At 36.7% G+C, this 22,759-nt stretch overlaps 1 protein-coding gene and 1 long non-coding RNA gene across 3 annotated transcripts in view; one reads left to right on the top strand and one right to left on the bottom strand.

Moving 5' to 3' along the window:
- Positions 1–22,759, bottom strand: part of LOC105432315 (uncharacterized) — a 321,362-nt gene that overhangs the window by 34,467 nt on the left and 264,136 nt on the right. For both annotated transcript variants that reach the window (XM_089085420.1, XM_089085419.1), the window contains one exon: positions 2,191–2,379. In XM_089085420.1, the coding sequence (XP_088941546.1) occupies positions 2,191–2,379 (189 nt within the window). The remainder of the gene's footprint in view (positions 1–2,190; positions 2,380–22,759) is intronic.
- Positions 3,808–7,814, top strand: LOC148938185 (uncharacterized). The gene is made up of 2 exons (XR_016139546.1): positions 3,808–4,312; positions 5,346–7,814. It is a non-coding gene; the product is annotated as an uncharacterized LOC148938185 (long non-coding RNA).

Raw genomic sequence — 22,759 nt, 5'->3', positions numbered from 1 at the left:
TAACAATCATTGTTTACAATCGCAATCGTTGTTAGAATCTGATATCGATAGTGGAAACTTTCGAAGGACGGAGATCAGCGCCATCGATCCTCGCGATTTTACAAAAACGTCAAAGAGATCGCCGGTTTGATGATGAACGATTGTAGGTTGCTCGATGGAATGGCGACCGGTGGTCTTTAAAATATTCAAGCGAGAGTGTGTTTGACGGCCAATCGGAAAGGACGAAAAGTCGCGTTGAATGTTGGGACTCGCTCTTTCGAATTCGGCTCTTTCATCCCCATGAAGCTCAACCCCAGAAGCCCGGCTGGTTCGTAACCAGTACGATGGATCGCGAAGGGAGAAAAGGGGAAAGGACAGAAGAAGGGAGGGAGGAGAGGAGAAAGGGTCCATTGTACCTCAATGACAATCGCCGTGGCCGATGGACATTTGATCGAATCAATCGATTGGTTTCTATAGTTCTTCTAAACATAGTCCATACGAAAGAGAAATGCTAAAAGAAAGAGAGAGAGAAAGATGAAAGAAAGAAATAAAAGAGAAAAGTGTGTAGGCGGGACAGTCTTGCTGGTGTACGACTAGACGGTGGTACATAGTTGGAGGAATGAAGAGGTAGGAAGACAACGAGAGAGAAGCTGTTAGAGCGAAGAGCGTGAGAGGGATTCGGGAATATCCAGTAGCTCCAGGCTCATTTGAATCCGACGCTCAATAATGTCCCTCAGGAGTACCGAAATATCTCAATATGTGTATATAACATCATGTCGCGGCGTGGCTTATGATCTCTAGCGATATTTGCTTCGGCGGCACCATCCATCAAGACTGTATAATTGAATTCGTTCGGATCTTTGATATGCAGACATCGCCTCCATAAAAATTTTCAATGAATATTGAGGCCATGAATAATGAGAATAATGATCCTCAGATGAAGACTTCAAAATCTTGAATGAAATTATTTATGTCATATTAACAACTATTGTAAATATATACATGTGTTGAAAACGCATTTACAGAGTTAATGATAAACTATATTTAAAAAATTAATATTGAAATTTGTCAAATATATTATGTATAAAAAGTAAACGCTACATGTTAAATTAAACACCTTTGTAAATCCTTTCTTGTTAAATTTTATTAATTAGGAAAATATATTTCAAAAAATTTATTTCAACATGAAATCTGAAAAACTGAGATGTATTTTATGGAGTATTAACGGGTTCCAGAAGGAGAATATAGAAAAACATCTCGGCTGTATGATAACACGATAAAGTGTCCCGAGGACGCTGTTGGCAAGGCTTGACTCGCTCGGTAGCAAACGGGGAAGTCACAGGCAAAGAGCAACATTCGCCTGGAGGGATGGATTTTCCTGTCGGAGGTGGAGTTTAGAGGTCGGGAAATTAGTTTAGTTATGCGCCCGGCAGGGACGTCTCTTACGTTTCCACTACTGACGTAAGACCTTAGCGGAGCACGTACATGTTCTAGGGTTCTCTTCTCTCTTTCCTCCCTCCGCATTTCGACTCTCTCCCTCTCTTTTATTCTTCGCAAACTTCCTCGAGTCTCTTCTCCGGTCCGCGCTCTCCTTCTCGCGAATTCCGAAGAATCGAGCTGGCTAGCGGCCTTCGAAGAATCAAACTGAGAGGAGAAAATTTCCCGTAGTGAGAACAAATCGTGAGTGAGCGAAGGAGAGCGTTTTCAAGTACGAAGTAGCATTGAGGACTGTTGCTACTTACTACTCCAGAACAGTTGGTTGACGAAGACATCATTGACTCGAGATTCTCGTTTCCCTCTCTCGCACATGCGTGCAAATTCTCCTAACTATCGAGCGATCTTAAACGCGCTCGTTATAAGTGCCACTTTGTTCGTTGCATCACGCTTAAGTGCCATTTGAAATTTAAAACATTAACTCTTTGAATGGAAATAAAATCTCGCTCGCTACTGACTTAATCTCATGGCAAGGTATTTTTTTGTGATAGATGAATCGACCTATGTCGAATATGTATAAAGTGGAGAATGTGTGAGATTCATGCTCATATTGAAATCAAAAAGTTAATGATAAAGTATATTAAAGAGTTCATATTCCTGTTACAATCCTCAAAATATTATTAAAATAAATATCTCAATATAGTTAATAATTCTCGCCATTCATTTAATAAAATATCTAATAAATCATGTTTTTTTTTTTTTATTTTTTCGACTTACCTGAGAATCTTCCTCGGTAAAAATGGCATCGAACGCAAACATCTTCGGCGCCGCCACAGTAGGACGTCGATCTTCCGCCGATGAAGATTGCCCGGATGCTGGGTCCACCAAGGTAACTTGCTTTTTACGTTTATCCGCATTAAAAAAGCTGCCTCCGTCTCCGGGTGATACCCTTAGCATAACTTTTACCTGAATAACATATAAAGAGCGTGAGATTAAATTTCTTTTCTATTAAGACTAATAATAAAATTTTAAATTAATTTAATGTTAAATTTGAGATATGATACGGCGACCAAATTACTTAAATATGTTTGATAATATATAACAATTGAGTTTTCCAATTAGATGAAGCATATAGAGAAGATATATTTTGATTTTTAAATTATTTTTTATCGTATCTTGAAATATGTAATATTCTCTCATTTTAGTATAACTGATTATATTATTCATTTAATATTGCAAGCGTAAATATAACTCTTCAACCGTGATTGCGGGACATTACTGTAGTTAACGATAAACTCATTAATTATTGTGAAATTGAATTAGTTTTGGAATCTGCCAATTGGACAGACAGCAGATTACATTTAGTGACTAAAGATAAAGCTTTCCCGTCACTTAAGCGCTCGACGAATCCGCTTCAATAGGTTAATATTGTATAATTAGCTCTGCTTTTGCACCGAATAATGCGCTCATCAAAATTATCTGATAGACAGTTTCTACCAGCAAGTGAACGTCAGGTCTAAAATTATTTTGACCCACGTTAACTGATCGGTCATTGAACGAGATATGTACGATACTTAATTAATATACATATTATACAAAATTATTAAGATTGCATATTTAATAAAATAATTACAATTATATGAATTTTCTATGATGCTTCTGCCAATCATTTTATATAATGCTATGATTAACGTAATACGGCATAATTAGTATAGAAATAATAACAAGATAATGCGTAAAATATTTCATTATTATCCACATGAATATGCCAATTATATGAAATAAATTATGTTTTATGTACACATATACGCGCGTATATAAATTTAATTAAAACTTTTATAATACATTTTGAGTTTTCAATCATTATATATATATATATAAAAATATATTTTTTTGCGTTAAACTTGCAATGCAAAAAATTAAGCGTATATCCAAAGAGTTAGTTTATTAAAAAAATATAAAAAATAAAAATGAGGAAAAAGTAAACAATTACAGTTTAAAAATCTTGGACGCATGTCATTCAATTACGTTATTTGAGCTGCAATGGATGTCGAGTAACATGATAGCGGAGAAACGCGTGTATCCAAATACGTGAGAAGATATTTGCTGGCCACTCGTGAAATCGAATATTGCTCGCAAATGTCGAGCAGACAGTTGAGCATTCTGGTTAACAAGTATGTAGTTGCTGCTGCTTTATTAAAAACCATATATGGAATGACGACCCACAACCCTATTTATCTATAGTCTTCAGCATTTTGGATTTTTATAAATTCAGCATTTTTTAAATAACGGTTTTAATAACGGTTCATATTTTTATTTATAATACGTAAATTATTTATATTTTTTCTATATTTTATTTCTATATTTATCTATATTTTTTAAAAATTTGTTTTTGTATTTAAAAATTTTATCTTCATGCCTAATGTGTTTTTATTTTTAGAGTGTAATAATACTATGATATTTGTATAAACTTGAAGAGCATATTTTTTGTAAGAATACAATCGAACATAATGTAGATCATAAAAAAAGATAAGAAAAACGACTTAAATTGGTATTAAGTCGTTCTTCCAGCGAACTTCTTAATTATTCTTATCTAAAATTTGCACCATATTTTACATTCGCGCGTGATATAAGCGAACGTCCCGACCGATAAGACACGGCGCACGCGTTCTTCCGCGCGAAGTCACGGCGATGCATTATTAAAGCCGCATCCGGTCCCGGTGCACCCAGATCGATGTTGTCGGTACCGCGAGCGGTCCACGGTTTATTCGCGCCGACTCGTTCGTCTGTCCGTCTGTCTGTCTGTCCAGGAAATTGGGTTTGGAGATTTCGTTCAGATTGCGGTGCACGTCCTATCTCTTGCATGCGGAAACGCCCCAGTCGCTGCGATGGCACACAGGTACAAAAACAGACACGCGCCTTTTTTGTTTCTGTCTCCCGATCGCCCGTACCCCGCCGTTCTCCTCGGCGTCCTTGCCATCTCTCGTGCGTCTCGCCACCTCGTAATGGTTTCGCGAAAAGACCGGAGCGCTACTGATCGAGCGACCGGAAATAAAACCTATCTTGTTGGAGGAGAACTCTGCATACATCGATCGCAAGGACCTCTTCTGTGCCCTTCACCCTTCTACGAAGGGTGTCCCACTCGAAGGTGAGTCGACGCCCTCTGTCCTATCCGTTCCTTGAAACCCGGCTATCTACGAAGTGGTCCTACGTGCTTGCCCGCAGCTACCCGGTATTTCGTTACGAAACTGATTTCAAGAGGGGATATCAGTTCCGCTCGAACGGACCTGGTCGGAGAAGGATCGGTCCTGGATCCTCGAAGCTAGCGAAGGACACTTCGCACCATTGAACCATATCCGGTTTGCAACGCATTACGCGCCATTACACGCAGCAATTTATGGTGTAAAATTCGGAACTAACAAAAACGAAATTAAACTCAAAGAAATAATAAATAGAATTTAAATATTTTTCCAAAGATATATTTAAAATTCGTAATCCGGTACGAAAATTTTATATATATTTATTAAAGCGATAAATATTTTTCTAAATAATAAACGAAATTTCAACAACATATTTTTCATATTTTTGAAATATCATTTTTATTTGTTAATTATCGAATTTCAGAAAAAAACAACAGAATTAAATTTTTTTAAAATACTGTACTACGATAGTTTATTAAAATAAATATTATTAATTTGAAAGAATTCAGTTTTCCAGTATGCACACTCAATTATCGAGCAGAATATAAAGTTACGTCATACACATATTACGGACAAAATTGAAAATGGCTATTAAGTTCAATCTTTCATATCTATTACAAATTGATATATACAATGCAGCATATAGTTGTCAAACTGACTAGTATTGTTATGATATTTGTTAATTAACTTTAAATGCGAGTTCAATTTAATTGATGTCCATGTTTTTTCGAGGTATTCTTTCCTTCGTACTCATAACACTGAAGAGGACTTCTCGCACTTCTATGAGAAGGACTTTCATCATGTCCGAGAGTCTCAACGTTTGATAGACTTTCACGTACCGCAATAAAGTGCCTGAAAATTACATTTCGGAATGAAGGCCTCCGGTAAGCTTGCCTCGTAACCATCAAAGTTCGCCCAAGTACGTTCAGTCCTCGAAACAGGATGGAGGAAGGGGGAGTATTTTACCATTGCTCTACCCGAATTTATATGTTCTCTCCACGGGCTATGAATTCAGGTTTACGCGCTGGTACGTTGGAATTAATTAGTTTGCGGTCCGGCCTGAAACATGTAACTGATTCGGACGAAAGCTCGACGATAAACTGTGATCAACGGGCTAGTAATCATAGAGATATCTCCAAGATTTATTAAGGACTTAATTCAAGAAGTAATTTATTCGTTGCGCTCAAACGCTTTTACAAATTGGATGTTAATGTTCACTTGCAAAATTTTTGCCACTATCTCTGTTTTTTGTTATTCAAATTTTGTTACTAAATTCTTTAATTAAACGCATGTATGCATACATACACATATTAATACCTAAAACACATATTAATATCTAAAATTAATTATATTTTTATTACAAGTAGAGTTTAATATTAATTTATATTATTTTTATAATATTTGTAGAATGGTCTGCAAATTTATTTAGGAAAATTATTTTATTTATAATAAAAATAATATTGTAATGCAACGGATCATTAACATAAAAAACGTCACATATAATATACTCAGGTAATACTACAGGAAGTAGCACCTGCGACGGAAGTAGTGCGTTAATTCTTTAACGTTCGAACCAACGAGGCGCTTATGTGTCGTACACCAACGTTAGGTTACAACATATAAGTGTTTTATGACGGCACTCGTCCTCGGAGGTATTATCCGCCAATTTACGATCATGGCGCGACATGTTTGGCGCTTATAAATGAGCGATATGTCGCGTAAAGTTCCACATAAATTCTCGTCTGACCCACGATCGGGTCATCGTCTGCACGATAAAATCAAGCGATGATTGATTCACGTGTCGACGATAAATAACGTAATGCGATAAATACGATAAAATGCAAAACAAGACGTTGTTATAAATCATTTTGTAAGCTGAGATTGACGTTTAAAAGTGCAAAATGTAGATATGAACATATATACTTAAGTATAAAAAAAGTTCACAAAGATTTTAGATAATTTAGAATTTAAGATAAATATCTTTTATAATAGTAACTATAAATGTAAATAATTATGATAATTACAATAATAGATTGAAATATTTATTTTCTTATTATTATAATGGTTAGATATCTGGTTTATATATTAGTTATAATATACACATTTACAATATTTATAGTAGCTATTTATAGAGCGAGCGTGGCATAGTAAACAGCGCACTAGTCTACTATGCTAGAAGTCCCGGGTTCGATTCCCGGCAGAGCCAAAAATATTTACGCTCGTCTCCTCTCGGAAGGCAATGGCAAACCACCGAGAGTAGATTTGCCAGTACGTCTCTCTACCAAAAATTTGCCGTTCGGAACCGGCGTTAAACTGTAGGTCCCATATACCTGTGTATAATCATCGTGCGCATCACAAGTATATGAGAGAGATCCATCATCACGCTCGAACGAGCAATGTGAAACTAAGAAGAATAATAGCTATGTTATTGCATTGAGATTTGATTTTCATCATCGTTTATGATACAATTGGAAAGTTTAGCTTTGACACTGTATGAATGAGATTGATCAAATATTAGATCATAGCTCTTTCTCTAATAGTGTTGTAGAGATATAGGCAATTATAAACGAGGTCTGATTGGTGTATCGCAAAGCGCTTTCATGTGAGCCTAAGCCACGAGAGACACGAATGACGGAAACTAATTGTTGAAACTGGAGTGTGTCTCGACTTCGGTTTCCAACAAGGTGCATTGCGGTGCTCCGCAGTCTGGCATCGTGTGGCCTTCGGTTGTAGGAGACGAGAAGCGAAGACCTGAGGGGATTTAACTTCGACAACGAATATCATCAAAGGTTCCGCAAGCCATGATTGCGCACTCTTTAACCAAAGATTATTCGTCGAATGTGGTTTAAGTAATCGTCATTCGAAGGGAGCGATTATCAGTACGAACCCTTCGTTAAAACTATAGTAATCTTCTCGACAGTCGCCCTGGGGCAATCTCGACATTCGGGTTCTAACGCGCAGTAATCGATCTCGCATGCAAACTGGCCGTATTCCTCGCAGGCAGAAAAAGAAATGTGCCACGCAAACACACGTTAGATTAATTAATTCATTTAGTTTAGTATATATGAAAAAGGAGGAGAGAGAAAAAGACTACATTTTATATTTATATATATTTTCATACCGGATTATCGTTTACATTACAGTTAATATTTTCGCAGCCAATATTGTTAAAGTTTTATATTATATTAATATTTTAATTTTGCATTTTATTGATACATCATGATAAGAGAGCGAGCTTTAAAAATTATTGTCATAAAATGATATTACATTATGACATAAGTGATGTAAGTAGTAAATGCTTTTCTGATATATACTTCTACTATAGATCTATATAATCAGACATATATTTATAGTTTGATATCGCTAAAACCATCCAAATGCCCTGCCTCGAGGCAAACTGCAAAGGGCTAAAGTTTCTGACTCAGCCGTTAAGGAATTTACACCACGAGAACCTTCGGGCGATTCGAACGAAATTTACGCCACAAAATGGGTCAGAGGCATTTCACCCCTCGTAAGAGGTATATTACCGACCAAATCTGATTTTCGCGAGACGTGGCGAATGCAATCCCATCAGCATCGAATTTTCCCTGGCGAAACATCTACAGGATGACACGATACAATCCCGTATTCTATCCCATAATCTGTCCTGTAGTCTGTCCCAATTTTAAGTTTATTAAAAAAAATTTTCGTTTTATTTCTTATGTGATCTTTTCTTGAATATAAACTGTAAGAAATTATTTATTAACATTCATAGTATGGTCAATAGACAAATATATTAGTTTTATATATTAATTTAATATCTTAATCTAGTATAACTTTTCTATTAATATCAATATAATATAATATTTATTTAAATAATTTGATTGAAGAAGTCATTTTCTATAAACCTTATTCAAAATAAATTATCTATTATGATAAAAGAGGAAGAATTATATAATATATATGAGCATTGTATAATTCTTTCAGTTCATTATAATAAATAATCCTTCTTTAAATTATGTTTTTTGTGCCACGTTTACAGAAAATGACTTCTTTATAAATTATTTGTTAACCAAGTTACATTAGCATTAGGATACAATTTACTTTCCACGAATTAATCTATGCACACTTTTACAATGTTAAAATCTGGCATGTTTCCTGGCTTATAGTCCAAGAACTCTATTTCTTTACTAGTTTCCCTCGCGGGCGTATGCTCGGTATGCACCTTATCTCGCTCGGGCGGAATTTCGCGATTCAGTATGCAGGCACCACGACGTGGCACACGACAAGAGCGTACCTGTACACGAGGGTAACGCAATACTTCCGTGGTCGTCTCGCTAACAAAGGCACGGGTGAACAGGGTAAAGTGCATGGAGAGGGAAGACGGCAACGGCAGCGGTAGAGGGTTGTTGGTTAAGCGGACTGGCTCGCTCGCTGGCTTGTGCAAAGGGAGGCCTGCGTCAGTTAGGGTTGTCAGTCAAGTAACGATAGCGAGTATAGCAGAAGCGTGCCGCACGCTACTTTAGCCCGGACCGGAGCGTCGCGCTCGCGGTGCTGGTACAACGGTGTGACGTTGTAATGGCTGGATAATGGCGGCTGTACATGTACATACGCTTAATATTGCGGCGTCAAACGACGTAGAAAGGAACCATTTGAAAATGCTCGGCTTGACTCGCGGTTTGTCTGATTACTGCTTACAGTATCGTTTATCCTTACTCACTCTTGCTGGCCTTTGTATCGCTCGGCGATTTTTATAATATTATTTGATTATTGGTACTCCAATAGAGATGTACACTTGCGAATTAGCGATAATTGATAGAACTATCAAAATATTTTATTGTCTGCTAGAAATCTAACATGTTATTGTATACTTTTAGAATTGATTTTACAAGCAGACAAGCAAATAACTGCGATTTCGAACAATCATAAAAATATACATTTCCCTTCTGTAAATGACGAAGAGAGCATTTCTTGAGGCTGGAAAGTATCGCGTTTAAATTCCAAGATGCTAAGTACTTAGATTATAGCAGTCAGGCTGTAAGGAACACAGCTTGACGTACCGTGAAGTATGACAGTCATAAATTTCTTCGCGCCACCAACTTCCAGTTTCTGTCTTCTTCTTTTCCCTTCTCTCCTTTCCTCTTCTCGGGCAAATCAGAAACATTTGATACATTCCTTAACTTACAAGATGGGTATAACAAATTCGTTTTATTGTAATAATCCAATGTTCTCTGATTATTAAAATAATGATGAAAGTGATAAAATAAATAATAAAATACATAAAAAATATCAGAATTTATTAAACATATACAAAACATATACAAAAAGAACTATTTTGAGATATTTGAGATATTTAAAAATTTGGTTGGATATAGATTTGAAAAACATTTCAATAAGATGATGATAGCAAAAATTTTTGATGCTTTAGTAATCAAACGATCTATATAATTATTTCGATGGCTTAACAAAATTATTTTCAAAACTATTTTCAGATCTGTATTAATTAAGCCAAATCTTAAAATATTTCAGCAAAACTGTTCTTTCCGTATAATATTGTTAATTCCATATTTTTCGACATTTATTTCGTATTATAATATATTTTCTTCAACGTGAGCTATACATGTGAACATAACATCCATTTTAATATCCATTTTTCAAACGAGATGTATTATAAATTCCAGAAAACCTTAATTTAAATTATATATACAGTGTTTTAAATTAATGATATTGCTCATTTCTCTTAAACTGTCGCTTAGTAAGTCCATTAGAATGTCGCGTGTCTCGATGTTTTTCTACTTGTTATCACGACAGAATAGATTTGATCATACGTGTCTTTACATTTTCACAGAGTGCAATATCGTATTAGGTATAATTCGCGCGAATTATTAATACGATCATATTGCACGTAATGTTAGGCATTTATATTGCATGTATAGTTCAGTGTATAAACGCAAAGAGAAAGCGGAAGGAGAATGACTATATTACTTATCGTATTATCAGGCATTGATCTTTTCGTCCCATACCGTTCATTTATTATTTTTCCTCCCTTCGGCAATTTCGTCTCTTGTTACTCGTCGGAACGAGCCCCTCCTTTTACAGGAGAAAAATCGCTCTTATGTCATACAGGAAGTGGCAGGCGGGTGAAGGGGAACGAAAGAGAAAGAAATTGGTTTCCAAAGGTAAACTAATTTCAGGCCACTTCGTTTCGACGAGAAGTCAGCCTTCATCAGCCTTGTCTTTGCCTCTCCTCTGTATCGAATATTCCCGTTTCTTCGTCCATCATCCGTTTTCTGCGTGTAACCCCGCTGACCCAATTACGGTCCTACGAGAAGCCCGGCAACGACCGCGTTTGCATCGTCGTACACGGTAAAAAGGACCAAGAATCGTGCTGTGCTCAGTCCTTCGCAATCTTGAATGCAAATGAGACCCGGCACTAGCGATCCTTTGAAGGATCTCACTGTCCTTTGAATGCAATGGCACTCGGTGAAGGTCCATTAGATACCACTCGTTCTTCTGTGAAATTCCAGACGCTGATCTCAGGATAATCAAGATGGATGTATCGAGATATACGATAAAAAAAAAGCATTTGCAAGCATTTTCGGCAAATACTTTCTAATAATATTATAATATTGTACTGAGAGGTATGGAAATTTAATTCTCGATAAATTTTTAAACAAAATAGAAACAATTATTTATATAACAATTATTGATTAGAACATGTCACATTTGATTACATCTGAATACATATTTTTTTGTTGTATAAAATATAGTTTAACAACAAACTGCGTCCAATTATATCTCGAAATAGATGATATATTAAATGTCATCTTCTAACGTTGAGTTTCTCGGCAATAATCGCTAGTAATAATCACTGTGTCTTATATAGCGTGCCGTGAGTACACTATTTCGTCGTCACTGTGCTACACGTCAAGCAATTCCTCCGTACGTAATCCCTGGTAATTTCGACGAAGAGCATAGCAGTCGGGGAGACGTCTCGACGTTTGTATATACCGTCGAGCCGCAGAAACCGAACGTACGTGTAGCGGGGAATGTAAATTGCTCGCTTCTGCCTAAAGCCGCGATGTAATAAATCTCGGCGGCGAAGACACGACGATTGCCGTCTATCAGGCAAGGATAACGTATCGAAATCACGTGTACGAGGGAGAGTTAAGAAACGTCTGAATTTGAGTGCTTGCTTCCGACGAATATATCCGAAAATCCAGGCTCTCTGGTGAGGTGAAAAGTTCCATTTCTTCATGGATACGTTCGCTTCTTGAGCAAATAATTAGTGCTTTAGTATTTACTTAACAAGAAATTAATTGAGAAATAAGCATGTGAAATTCATTAAATGATGAAAAAAATTTTGCAATTCAACTAAAATGTAATTGAATGCAAGAGTATAATCATTTTATTAGAGGAATTATTACTATTATCGACACTAACTACAATGACTGCAACATAAATAGGCCACGATGTCTAAGCAATGTGTGATTATATCGCTCGCATAATTATAATAAAATGTACATTCCAATTTTTCTGCTGAGCGGGTGTTTCTGTCCTCTTGGCCCCGGTGCGGCGGATTAATGTACAATTCGCGTGACGACAAGTCGTTTACACGCGTGCGTAATTATCGCCCTGCCCGACGATATCGTGTGTTTTCTACGGCGATATCTCGTGGAACACTGAAAAAAAGTGAATAATCACGCGGACAAATTTTCGTCAACGACATTGGTCGCTTTGTTTCTCGATTAGAGGCACGATTATCCGGACGCTGCGATTTACTGGAAAATTATTAGCAACAGCTCGCCGAGGCGTTGTGCGGTAAACATTAAAAGGGAGAGGGTAATTTTCTCAGAGAATCAATGACATCAGCGTGACGACCGGCCGTAAAGCGCAGCGCGCAATTATAGTCGTCGCGAGTTAAATCGCACGTGTTTCTGCGGCACGCGTTCTCTCGCACACCGTGCGGCCTGACAGCCGATGTAATAAAAGCCTGAGATAAAGACCGAACTTTCCCCGCGCTCATAATTTTCGGTTTCCATATCCGAAGAACGGCCTGCGTGACGAGCAGTCGTAACGAAGAGAACGTTGACGTCGCGAATACTTTTCGACGAAGGCAAAGGGTTCCGTCGATACGGGCGTGGTCAGGAATTATGCTCCGTATCGAAAACTCGTTTTTCTTTCGTGCTCGTTTCTACTCGGAGAACGAATTCGTTTTCTAAAAGTACTTTCAATTAACTGCCAGAATTACCCGAGCAATTAATTTGTTGTTTCTGTTGATATCACAGAAGTTCTTTTTCACATTTATGTAAAATGTCACATTTATGTAATGTCGCTATATGGCTATATCGAGGTAATAACAAAAAATGACACTTGTTAAAAATTAATTTCCATAAATCACAGTTAAAAAACAGACGAAAGCGATGGTTTTATTTTAAATTAAAAGATTGATCTAGAGAGAATTAAAATATTTCAAATTTGTGACCAACAGTTCACTTAAATGATAAATTTTATTTCTGTCTTTAAATTATTAATAATAAAAGTTATCTCTTACAAATATATCGTTTTCAACGATAATTTAAACGGCCACGAAGTTCAAGTTTTGAAATCATTATATCTTTTATCAAATATTATCTTTCGTTAAGCATGTCTCGTATAATTTTATAATGTTTCAATATAGTTATACGCAATTTTATTATCCTGCGGATATTGGCTGCTTCACTAAATTGAGTTGTACAGTGAATGGAATAGAAATATTTGTCTGAAATATTAATAAATCTTTTCGTTTTTTTGTAATCGGTACAATCGTCAAAGAAGAAAATATAGATTGTAAGCGAAGTTAATCTTTTATTAAAGCACGCAGCCGACACTTCTGGCTTTGATAACTTCAGCATTTTCTTTTTCCTCTTTCTTTGCACGCGCGTGAGAAAATTGATAATACATCAGCGCTCTTTTGTTCCTTTGTATTTTTCTTCTTTAATCTGATGCAAGTTCGCTTTTATATTTGTTATGTTTCTCAATGAGTAAGAAAAATTACATCTTGCATTATAATGAATGTGAATAAGAAATATAATAAATTATTATATATTTATCATTCAATATGTTACCATAGAATTGTATGTCAACAAAATAGTTTTTTGGCACATATTACTTCTATAATATTTGTTTTTCATTACATGTGTGTTGTAAATATCAATCCATATATATCCATATACTTTTTTTTCTAATAAAACATTCAATATTTAACATTACAAAAAAGTTAGATTAATTATACAAATAATAAATTTAAGAAGCAAAATTAAGAATATCAGTCAGACATATATATGTATTTAAACATTTCAAATTAATATTCTTTCAAACATCTTTTTTGAAAAAGATCGCAAACAGCCAGGAAAAGAGTTAAATTTTGGAACTAATTTGAGCTCATGAGTAAGAAAAGTGAAGACTTTCTTGACTTCATTTTCGCAAATCTGTTCTCTTTACTTCATAACGTCGAATAATTAAAGTTAAAAAAGAATAACAGCATTTTTATTGTGCGGCCAATGCGATGGAAGAGACAAAAAAACAGATAAAACTGCAAAATTATTTTCCACTATGGAGCTTACGCTCTAACCCTGTGAGGATCGATGCAGCGAGAAAAAAAATTACTTCAGCCCTCCGGTACTACGTTGCGCTTAGCATATTCATGCCCAAGCTATCCGGAGTTTTCCGGTGTCTGACCACCATCACGCACCTCTACATATTCATAAATGAATCACGATGCATGGAGGCTGCTTCCGGTCCACCCGAATCGAACTTATTATAAGAAATATAAATGATAATCCTTCAATCATCATTTAACTATAATAATCATTCCTTTATTATTTAATTTAGGGATTTATTGGGAATATTAAATTGATATTTAATACGACAGAAAGACTTTTATTCATTATAAACTATTATTTTAAAACTAGAAGAGTTAACACGGTTTGGAATGAAATTTAAATATGACATGAAATATCTTTTATCTCTGCGACTTTTGGTTTTCTCTTTTTCTAGAATTTGATTGCAACATTGAACGTGATATATATGTGCGGTGACAGTATACAAGAGAAGAACGCATTCGCGAGAGACGGGGCGATAGGGATGGATCGAACCGAGAGAGCGTAAGTGATACGTGCCTGCGTATGGTCAGACGGCCGATGCTGCGGCGCGGTGTAGTGCGGCGCGACGTGGTCCCCTATCGCGCATGTAATATGCACGTATCAATACGGACCTTGTCAAATATATCATTCCGCTCGATATACCCGAACGCGCTTTCGTGCGGCCGCCTCTCCCGCTGCGAACTTTATTCAATTTCCCATTTTCCATCGGTATGTTGCCGGCATGCGCGGCATAAACAAGCGCGCCGATGCAAAAAGGCGTTCGTTTCTCGTACGTATCGAATTACTATGACCCGAAAGAAACGGTAGTGCAAGTGGGTGCAGGTTCAGAGCCCACCCTGTCCGACCCCGGGGGTTGTGCCCGCACCTGGAGCTTTCAACAGGTATATCGAGGTTCGCTCGAGGTGTGCGTCATGTTCGATAGTCCGACGTGGCGCGTAAACAATTACTCGACGAACTGAACGAAAAGCGAGAAATGGAAGGCGAATTATATTGCGAATCGATACAGCAGGTGCATACGTGTACTTCTCGCGCATTCTCGAGAAATTGCGAGGTTGTAAATTTGTGAACAGTTCACAGAAATTTTGTCGTAAACACTTAACGTTCCGTATATCATTTAGAAATACAATGATTATTTAAAATTAAAATACAATTTTACTTTAGATAAATTACCTAACAATTCTAAAAAATAAATAATACAATTGAAACTGATCTAATATTAGCTTATCAAATTTCAAAATGGGAAATATAACAAGTAATAAAAGAGGTGATCGAATTTACTGAAACAAACACCATGAGAAAAAAGATGAAAGATTACAATAATCATTGCGTTTTACCGTTCGATCACGATCGTATTACACAATGTGTTCGCTGTCAGTGCATCGTATACTCTCGTTTTTGTTCCTTCTCTACGAATTTAATCGTCTGGAAAAGAAGGCGAGCCGTAAAATGGCTTTATCACGGCGTGGTACGCCAAATTCATAATTCATCAGCCTAGTCTCGCATTTACCGCGTTCGCTGCAAGATTCCCGCAAGAGTTGCGGCAATAACGTTGACTACGTTTTAGATCGTTCACCCTCATCATTGACCTGCATCTCGTCTATCGGGCGATCCCGTTCTGCTTCTCGTCCTCCCTAATTCGACCCTCGGGATCATAATCGATAAAGTGCATTCAAATGCCATTGTACTCGAGTGCAAGTGACTTATGGTGGTAGACCGTAGACGTTTAATGTCGAGCATAAACTCGGCGAACTTTAGCCCACATCGTACGTAGTGGAGCTCGTAAATCGTGCTCCTGCCATTTTCATCATAGGGTAGGACATACACATATATATATGTATATATAGTCCAACACCTTTTCTTTTTCTGTCTTAACGTCGTTATGAAATGACATTCCGTCCGCCCGCACCGCGATTTTACGGTCGCCTCGAGATTGATTCTCGAGCACATGGCGAACGATAAAAAATGAAAATTGCCTCGTATTTTCCGGCTCATGAATCACGTGAACTGACAGTCCACGTAATTGTCTCGTTCTGAAGGGAGAATTGGGCATAGAGAGAACATTCTTGCATCGGCGACTGCGTTTATTCGTCTGATGCGAGAAACTAGCTTAGATCGAATATGAACTTAATACCGGAGATGTATTGTTCAACTTATGTAATGTAAAATAAAATAGTACTTCTTTTCTATAATAATTTTTTCAATTACAATCGTTTCAATCACATCATCAATGTTTCTTTCATTCAAACAAAACTGGAGTGCTGGTTAATCAAAATTTCGTGGTGCGACGCGAAAAAGAAATAACTCATTTTGAATTGTGTTTCATTGGATTCATACGCCGCGAAAACTGCCCTGCGGTCGCATATACAGTCCCAGTCGAATGTAAGCTCACCACCAATTTTACGATGCTTTTCCGCGTGGCGCGCGTATATTACGGTCGGCGTCGCGTTATAATTTTATAAAAAAGCAATCGGCCGCAGTTCGTTTCGAGGATAATACATATCGTCATAAACGCGCATTGCGGCGCAGCGCGGTTCGTTTGGATTTAAAATTCATTCGTTTGGATTATGCAGAGCCTACTCGCGCGCATTCAAAAATTGATTCGATCGTCCGGCAGCGAGTGAAACTGCTATAACGAATTTTCGGAAAATTCTGAATCGGTGATCAGAACCATGTTCGATTGCATTTGTCTGCTCAATTTCGCCTCGGAGCGAATCTTGCGTCGCGTAATTCTGCGTCTTATCGGCCTGTTTCAGTATTCTTCATCATTGTGTCGGTAATGACTTAATTACGATTCGATTACACGATGCCTCATTCACTCGATTTGTCGCAAGTGGATGCTGCGCAGTGGATCGGGAATTAATCTGCGTTATAGCGGCGGTAACGATGCTCGAGTTGCTTGCGAGACAGGCGAAGATCGTCGCAAGAGGAACACTTCGTGAGTCTGCCACGTTATTATAATTAAACAGGAGAAAGTTTTTTGCATTGTATCGCATCTCAAGCTTTTAAATTGTAAATGAATAAAATATTTTATGTTATGTCGCCTTGTGTCGTGTAAGCCTTTAAATTGTGTAAGTAAACAAATATTTAATCGTAAGTATTACTTCTCGCGCGCGAACACTGTTGGAATAATATTCGCTTCTAATGAAATACTGGAAGATGGAATCGCTCCGGTACTTCGTTTCTTATCTCCCCTATTTCCCTTTGCTTTTGCAATCGTAGCAGATTATACGGGAATACCATCTCAGGAAAAATATTTTCTGTGATCTCAATATTATTTCTCATTCCATTAGAATTACGTTTTTCATTTGCAAAACCATTCATGGCTCGTCGAGTTATTTCGTCGTTATAACATCGAAACGTAGTAATTTGTCAGTTACCGGGATCTCCTCTGCCAACGTACATAACTCGGTTACGTACGTGGTTAAACGAACGGTATAATTGCTCGCGGGAAAAAGTAGAGAAATGGAGAATTTTCTGAGTCGGGTCTCCGAGTTCTATCGCGGAAATATATGTATATATATATATATATATATATATATATATATATATATATATAAACCTTTTACGTTTAATTAATAACGCCGTGCGAGTTGACGATGATTGATAACAAAGTAATGCGTTCGTATGTTACATGCGACACAAAGCAACATGATGCTACGTGAGTTACGATTTGTCGAACAAGGAACGGATTAAGGTTAATTCTGCGTAACGAGATCTGAGCCATGGCTTTGAGGTGAGGACGGAATGTACAATTTCGATATATCCTCTAATTGTTGTTCTTTGACGTAGCGCGCTTCTCTAATTACTTCTTTTCGTTTCGCTGCAACGTGACTCGCAATTACTCGCGCGAGTAATTTCATAATTAGAATGTATATATAGCAATTAGTACACAATAATATAAAAAAATGATGTTATTTTACAAAGCATTTTGTGTTTAAATTTCACATAATACGTTGAATAAAAGCACTTGCTTCTAGGACTTTTCATTTTATTTTTTCTTTTTAGTCAGCGCAGAAAAAATAATTAACTAAGTGAAAATACAATAGTAACAAAGTAAAACTATAGCATTTATTATTAAATCGATAAAGGCAATTTTAATGAATTGAAATTGTATAGTATTATAGTTATTAATAATATAGATTAGAAAAAGCTTGTATGGCAATAATAATAATAATATAATGATCAAAATAACAAAATTGCATTCACAGAAACCATTGTGTTGCATCGATTAAAGAATACAGAACGCTTGCAATTTGTTCGAACGTATAATTGAAAACATATAATTCTTCTCATTTTTTCGAGTAGTTTTTCTAAACATTAGAACGAGATAAAAAAAACCAATATCCCAATTCACGCTCGCCTTACATATATCACCGTGGCACGCAATTCGCATCGCGTCGACGGTCGTAAACTGCAGCAGGTGAGCGAGCGTTCTACTCCGAAGAGTTGCGCGAGGGAGTTCTTAAAACGAATTCATACTATCCGCTGGAGGTGGTGTGCGCCGCCGTTGCTTTTCCAACCCTTGCCGACTCATGGATGTCGGCTCGAATTTTCGCGGAGGTTGAACACACACGACGCGAAAGGCTCGGGAAGGATGAATGTTTTTGGGAGGAACAGGCCTCCGGGGCCTCGCGCATGCAACACTAGCACGTACGGGCTGCGACGATTAATATTAATTCACGGGGAAGGAGGCAACATTAATATCAATGCGGAGTATGCTAGTGCGAAGGTGGTGCTGGGCGTAGAATCCCACGAAGCAGAGCTGTGGGAAACGGCAAGTTCCGCCCGTAGAAATCTATTTGATGAAGTCGGAAATGGTAATTTAGGAGTCTCGTTGTTGCCAACAATGCTACCAACAATTTCGCGCTTCCGAGCTTCCGGTAAGATCCGCGAAATGCGAGAAGTCGCCCTAAGTATTTGTTACGAGCTCATTTTGTCAAATATCAATTAAAAGTCTAAAATATCAACACACGTCATAGTTGAAGCGATAACTCGAGACAATATCTTGGATTTATTTATTATGATTATTCCCGCGAAATATCGTTATCATTAGACGCGTCATTTGTACTTAATCGTATTGAATATATGAGGTTGGAAGATAATACTATTTGAATTATTAATCTTGTTAAGCGGCATATTTGAATAAGCAAATCAGGAACGCGCAGTGCAGTCTACTGATGTGAGTCTCAACGGGACGATCCTCAGTCCGTAATCCGCCTTTCTTCAGTCTGTTATCAGTTCCCGTAGACTTGCCAACGTAGCTACTGCGGTTCTTGCTTTCGCGAGGGAAGCCTTAGCTGGCTACGAGACTGTTTTGTTTTCATTAGTTCGGCTGTTTACTCGCGCGACAAGCTCAAGACGGAGCTCGATACGTCTTCGAGTACAAGAAGTGCATTTGCTCAAGTTTCAAAGCGGAGGTGACAATGGAAAATCAGGAAACTCTGTAAAAAATGATCGGATAGCAAACCATGGCCGTAACTCCATTAGAAAAGCCCCGTAGAAAGAAAAGGCCGTGAGTCTAAGGCAATCTCGGTTATCGTTCGATATAGTTGGCAAATCTGAGACACTTGGAAAACTATGAATATATTCATGAGACCTATCATATTACCAATTTTTATCGTTTATAGCAATTTAGTCATTCTGTTTTTTTTTTTATTTAATATATATAAGTTTTCATTTTATATATTATTAATACATTATAAAATATTATTCTATATTAATATAATATTATTCTATATTAATATAATTTAATATAAGATATTATTCTATATTATGTGTATACGAATAGTAACGAAACAATTGTATTTGTATTTTGTTCCAAATTAAAATTAAAATAGTAATATCGCAAATAATATTTTATTATTATATATTTAAAACATAAATTTAAAAATATTTTGTTAAAAAAGATAACAAATCAAATGTGCTATTAATTAAAAATAAATATATAAACAGAAAAATGTGCCATTTAAATATCTCATAAGTCATTATTTGGTACTTAATTTATTGTGTCATTTGGCCAATGTAGATTTTAGACAAACAGAAGGCCAAGTTAAACCGACCAAGTTAAGTCATTATTTCTAAAACAGTATTCTAATGGAATAATACTGTTTTCAACCCTTTCGCGACCAGAGTGCGCAGGAATACGCTGCAATATTAATAATACTTAGGCGCCAAGCTCGCGTTATTAAATCAACCATATTGCCCACTCTAAGGAAATATGCATCTCTCTCTCTCCCTCTCTCTCTCTTTCTCTCTTTCTCTCTCTCCGAAATGCATTTCAAGATGTCACCTTGGAGATAGGAACTCGACCGCGTGCTATAATAAATAATTCACAGCGCATCTTTCAGGACGTCTGACTTATGACGGATGCTTCCACTTTACAACAGCATGGGCTGCGAGCTCAGGTGTATCTCAATATACCATGTCTCGAACAACTTTACAAAATTTTATTATAATATTGAAGTGCATATAGTATGACGATTCAATTAATAAAATAATAATTCAAAGAATAAAATAAATTCTTTATATCGATTGTTTTTTCTCATGCTCTATTTATAAATATTTGTGTATTTATTTATTTTATAATATCACTTTTGAATAAAGTTTTCTTTTTTCTTATGGATTTTTATATTTTAGTATTACCTATTGAAATGTAATTATATATTATTATAATGAAATAAAAATTAAGAAAAGTCATATATCGCATTTTTTCGTTAATTAGAGATTAAAATAAAATTCATAAAATTAAAAATATATATTTAAAATAAAAAATATATATTTAATATTTGTATATACTTATTATAAAGATAAATCATTGCAGGTAATGATGATATAACGCGTTTTCAGATGATCTTTGACAAGTTTGTCTGGAATGGAATACAACCGTCACCATCAAGCTGTCAAGACAGGTAAGAGGACCTCTTTGCTCCTCACTTCCCTCTGTTTGTTGCGCGACCGGCTGCACTTCGCTACTAGAAAAGTAGAAAGGAACGTCTCTCGCTCGTGGGATGGTCTGAATCTTTAAAGAAGGTGCAGTTAGTAACCAGAGAAGTACAAATGGCTAGCGCCTTCACCCATCGATTATTCACGCGGGGTCACGTTAAATATGTACGCTTCCATGGGGATCGAGCAGCCGAACGGGATGGGGATGCCAGGGATGGCTTCCTCGAGGGCAGGGCGGTAACGGGGAAGAAGCGAGTTTCACAGTCGACTGTCTCTCGCAATACGCCTTGACGCCTCCTCTTCGGTCCCTGCTCTCTCGCTAAAAACGTGGGGGCGATTTCCCCCGTTTATGTACTTGGGGAACCAGCGAATTAAAGAACGCGACCTTGACTCCGCTGACCTACATTAGGGTCGATGCACATGACGGGGTGCATATTTTCTGTGTGATCGCGCAATTAGATGCGATGAATCGCGAAGGTAGCTCTTATACGTTGACCAAGCAAACAATTGATCGTTCAAATTTATAGAGTTTGCGTTTTTCTAATATGCGGCATTAAATATTTTGATAATGCAATTAATTAAGTAATTGCTCATAAATATCAATACATTTACGATTAACGCTCATACTAACTGTTACTTTAATTGATATTACGAATTCAAATTAATAAAAAAAATTATAAAAACAAAGCTGCGATGATATCTAGAAAATCTTTTTCTATTAAAAGATGGCTTATTATAATCTTTATTGCGTTTGTCGCTGGGATTAAGATAATCATTATCGGCATTAATTCTACCAAATAAACGTGCCGAGGGCACATATCCATGTCTCGACGAGCCAAGCAAATCGTTAAATCCGTCTTAGGCATCTGCGACAATCAGCCGTGCGTTTAACTCCTCTTGCGACACGCCTTGCACGGGTAGCCCTAACGCGCGTTAGTCGAAGTCAGGAAGATTTGTGAGTCGCGCGTAGGGTGCGCACTCGTGTTTAAAGCTCTGCGAATAGAAAGTGCCGACACTAAAATCGCACACGCATTTAGGGGTGGATTTCAGTTCAGGGAACCGATTTCGTGCACTTTGTCATGGTCTATTATGTTAGGTTTATACGTAGGATCGTGTATGTATTGAAGGTTTATATGAAAATTGTAAAATTGCTTTTTTACACAATATATTTTGTGATGGAGAAAAAAATAAATAACGGTTTTTGTTGAAATATTTAAGGAGAGATAAAACTGTTAACAACATCATTGTGCATTTACATTCCGATCTGTTACATTAGTCATATAAGAATCAACGGATTATTGACCTAATATGAAAAAATATAATTATTATCCATTCTTAAAGTTGATTCATATGTAAATATTGAATATTAAAAAATGTCTTAATTCCTTTCTATTAGGGAACGAAATGTTTCCAGCATCTCCTTTGCTGGTGTATCTCATTATAAGGCCTATGGATTTTGGACTTAAACTACCATATGATTCGCGCGTAAATCCACTTTCTTCCCTATCTCTTCCTTCTGCGCGTAAATGCAGAAGACTTGAACGTTTATATCAGTAGCAACGCAAAGTGGAAGAAAGATAG

This window comes from Pogonomyrmex barbatus, unplaced genomic scaffold (assembly GCF_055798465.1).
Source record: "Pogonomyrmex barbatus isolate J1 unplaced genomic scaffold, ASM5579846v1 scaffold1, whole genome shotgun sequence".
Taxonomy (NCBI): domain Eukaryota; kingdom Metazoa; phylum Arthropoda; class Insecta; order Hymenoptera; family Formicidae; genus Pogonomyrmex; species Pogonomyrmex barbatus.
The sequence above is the reverse complement of the archived record's forward strand: the minus strand, read 5'-3'. Positions and strand labels throughout refer to the sequence as shown.